Genomic DNA, 3,746 nt, shown 5'->3' with positions numbered 1-3,746 from the left:
CACTGCTGTCGAACGTTTATTTTGAATGATGAACCACTCATGGAAATTTCACTACACCCTCTTTTTCTCTCCCGGTTGGTAGCATATCGGCATCAATTATTTCAATTTTCATTACACTCTCAAGCTTTCACTCTTCTTGACACACATCCCATTTACTTCTTTATTACATCCTCACATCATCCCAAATGAAAATGTAATTCACAAGTACACTAGTTTATTTTTTTTACAGTGACAAAACCTTGTAAAATTATTTTCTATACATTTCTTAGTCCAAGGTTAAAAAATGGACAAAGTCATTCATAGTCCTTGTTCACATGTTTTCTCACGTAATATTCACATACACACAGGGAATGTAACAGGAAGTCATGTCCATGGTAAGAAATTTGAAAATGCCACAGTCCCAACAACAAAATATCCCATGAAGAAAATGAGCACACATCTGCCTGCTGCTGAACCGTTTGAATACAGTGTCCACCAAGTTGATAACAAAATGGGTTCAGAACTGTCAAAAAAATGACTCTCGGACCATTTACTGTAACTTGGGGGCTGGAGTAGATATGCTGCAAACCAATAGATGACAGGTGATGCAGAACACAGAAAACGTGTTACAACCTGGAAAATAAAAGCAAAACTATTTGAGTGTTGTGCTGAAATTGCTCACACTGACGGACACACTTAAGCACAGACACTGGCGAGAAAGACGAGCACACATACACACATGACGTAAGATGCACACTGCTGTCAAGAGATGAAACCTGTTCCAATTGAGTCTTAATTGGTTCTGGCGCTATTAAAAGAAAGGTATGAAATTCACACACCAAAATAGATTTTCTACACACCATAATCCGCGAGCCTATTCATAGTCTGAGAAGTTTGATGAATGGAAACACTTCTGTACTGGACAGACTAAGTTTCAGGTGTTCTTAATTTGTAATGAAAGTGGCAGAATGTGCTCCAAAACTACAGTGGTCTTAAATAATTTTCCCATCAGCTAGAATATTGGAACTCCCCCTTAAAGACATCTCTACCCCACTTTGTTTTTAAACCCTGCTTTCTCAGCTTTTTCTGTTTATAAGGTCTAAGTTTACCTCTTAAAACATTGTACTTTCACTTACCTGAATATGCATGAAGAGGCAGCCAAACACAGTAAGAAAGAAGAGATGCAGAACATACACCACCAGCTCAGGGTTCCTCCAGCCGCTTTTCTCTTCCTCCTGGGTGTGACTTCCAATCGTCTCCACTTTCGTTTTCTCTGTCTTCATCAAACCCAGGACCCTGCAGGCCTCACGGTTTTTACAACAATAACTGTAGCATGCGCAAAAGCTAAGCGTGACCACTGGAGCCGCCAGAATAAAGTTTGGAATTTGTTTCACGGTGTAATAAGCTAAAAGCCCCACACCCCAGTGATGGGACTGAATATAGGAGTAGGAGAGAGGGAGGGGGGAAAAACACCAGGGAGATGTATGGCTCTCCCCAACCACTTTATAGCCTCTCTCCTGCCCATATTCAATGATGGTACTTGCTACTGAAGCTCTCACCTCCCCTTGATCCTCTGGAAAGCAGAACAGATTGTAAATGTAAGACTGATGACCAGCGAAAGGGATGGTCGATACAACAACCAGTGAAAGCGCTCCTACCCCATAGATGACCGTCTCATTCGCTAGTTTATTCGCCAGTCTCAGGCCTCTGATGTGTCTAGCTCCATAAACTAAAGTTAGTCTTTGTATGTATTTCGTAGCACAGTAATGCAGAATGAAACCTATTGAAACAAGGCCATTGGACCTCGTGAATGCGGATCCTCCAATCAAAACAGCACCTGCCAACAGTTTTCCCTCATGCACGCAAATCATTCCTCCAAATGAGAGACACGCAAAAAGGGTCTCGGTGTAAGGCGCTGTCATAAAAACACTTGCTGGGTTGATGCAAAATAACACAGCAGCGCAATAAGCAAGTTGATGATCCTGAGTCACGATCTGTCCAAGTCGGAGTAAAGCCACAGCAGCAATAATGAATACCACCACATTCAGAGTTACTGCAAACATCAGCAACAGAGATGACTCTGACATAAATGGACACAATGGTGTCAGAATTTTCACTGTTGATACCATCAGTGGATACATGGGGAAGAAGGCTACACAGTTCTCATACGTGTAGCCGTGTTGTGCGATGTGCAAGAAGTATATGGCATCCCAGCGTCGAAAGCCCCCAAAGATGAAAAAGATGATTTTGTCGACCACTGAGAATTTCTCCATGCCAGTTACAGGTGGGTTAAACACTCCAGCATCATGGTCTGGGATCAGAACATTTGACAAAATCTGCAACAAATTCAAACAAGTTTGGTGCATTTTTGTCAAAAGTAAGAACCTTTGCAATCAATGAAAGTTACGACACAGAAATATGCATGCACACACACACACACACATGTGCACAGAAGACACACACACACACACACACACACACACACACACACACACATTGTTTATTGTTCCAAGACTTTCCCTGACCTTTTAGAGAGTCTACGTGTGTGTGTGTGTGTGTTTGTCTGTGTGTGTGTGCAATATGAGTTGGGTGTTTTTTTCTCGTTTTTTGTGTGAAGTCTTTTGAATATATAGGAGTACAATAAACGTTTCAGGTATTTTTTCAGGTATACACTCCCTTCAAGTTTGGGCTACAACACATGTCAGGATCGGTACATTGCAGAAATCTTTATAGGTTATCGTCGCAACGGAAACGAGAGAGCGCAACCCCAAAATTAAAAAATGTTAATAATAAGAATTATTGGATCCTAGCCTATCCTATTTTCTAAGGTCAGTTAGTGGGGTTAGGGGGGCGGTTGAAGAACAGGAAACCCAACATGTGTGTGTATTTGGGACATTAAATATGCATGTTATTTTGTCGTAGCTACTTATTGAAAATCTTAGAGTAAAGCAGAATCGCGCAGCCCATTCAATTAATCAATGTACAGTGGTCGCCGCTTAATAAAGCCACTTCTGGACCGACAAAAAATGGCTTTAATAAGCGGCGGATTTATTAACCGGCGGTCCAGGATTACGTCATTTTCGAAAAAAAAAAATCTTCTCTTTCGTCATTTACACTTGTTTGAATCTAAACAAAACTTCACGAAGGATGTTGAACTTTTGTTTTAATTATGTACATGTACGTGTACTTTGATCACTTCGGTACATCAATAATTTCACTGTCACCGTCACGAATCATTACTCGGCAGAGAAGAACGATTTTATGAGTGTTTGTTTGTTGGTCGTCTTCCACATCAGAACAAGATAATGTGAGTTTTAGTCACAAACTACGTGATTTCTCTGAGAAAACTGGCTTTAATAAGCGGCGGGTTGGTTTTATTAACCGGCTTTTTCTAATACATAAGATATAGTGATAAATCCGGACCGTCTGAAATCGGCTTTTATAAGCGGCTGGCTCTATTAACCGCGGTTTTATTAAGCGGCGTCCACTGTACTAGTGTAATTTCTCCACTCAACTTCTCAAGTTAGAAGAGGGGCTGGGTGAACAGCAGACGACATTTCTCTCATAACTTCAATACCGTCGAGTACAGTCAAGAATGCTAAAAGTAACAAAACAACTGAGTTGTTTACAAGAGAATGTGGAATTAGTTTGATGTGTGTGTTATGTTCATTACTAACCTGCAGAGCTATTACAAAAAAACGCGATAAAAGTGCAAATCTTGCAACGGACCACGATTCCCCAGACGCCATTCCCGGAAGTGTGTTTGT

General features: G+C 40.9%; 1 protein-coding gene across 1 annotated transcript; it reads right to left on the bottom strand.

Annotated features, from left to right (window-relative positions):
- Positions 1-19: 19 nt before the first annotated feature.
- Positions 20-3,738, bottom strand: LOC138971334 (GPI mannosyltransferase 2-like). Its single transcript, XM_070344058.1, has 3 exons — positions 3,657-3,738; positions 1,116-2,315; positions 20-612 (listed from the first exon to the last, which is right to left on the bottom strand). Exons 1-3 carry the CDS (start codon positions 3,726-3,728, stop codon positions 364-366), a joined length of 1,521 nt encoding a protein of 506 aa, XP_070200159.1. The 5' UTR covers positions 3,729-3,738; the 3' UTR covers positions 20-363.
- Positions 3,739-3,746: the final 8 nt, after the last annotated feature.

The sequence above is a fragment of the Littorina saxatilis genome, linkage group LG7 (assembly GCF_037325665.1).
Source record: "Littorina saxatilis isolate snail1 linkage group LG7, US_GU_Lsax_2.0, whole genome shotgun sequence".
Lineage (NCBI taxonomy): Eukaryota > Metazoa > Mollusca > Gastropoda > Littorinimorpha > Littorinidae > Littorina > Littorina saxatilis.
The sequence above is the reverse complement of the archived record's forward strand: the minus strand, read 5'-3'. Positions and strand labels throughout refer to the sequence as shown.

Coding starts and splice junctions, on each gene's coding strand:
- LOC138971334 (XM_070344058.1), bottom strand. CDS start 3,728: ATGGCGTCTGGGGAATCGTGGTCCGTTGCAAGATTTGCACTTTTATCG. Junction 2,316..3,656: donor TTTTTGTAATAGCTCTGCAG/GTTAGTAATGAA, acceptor AATTTGTTGCAG/ATTTTGTCAAATGTTCTGAT. Junction 613..1,115: donor GCCTCTTCATGCATATTCAG/GTAAGTGAAAGT, acceptor TTTATTTTCCAG/GTTGTAACACGTTTTCTGTG.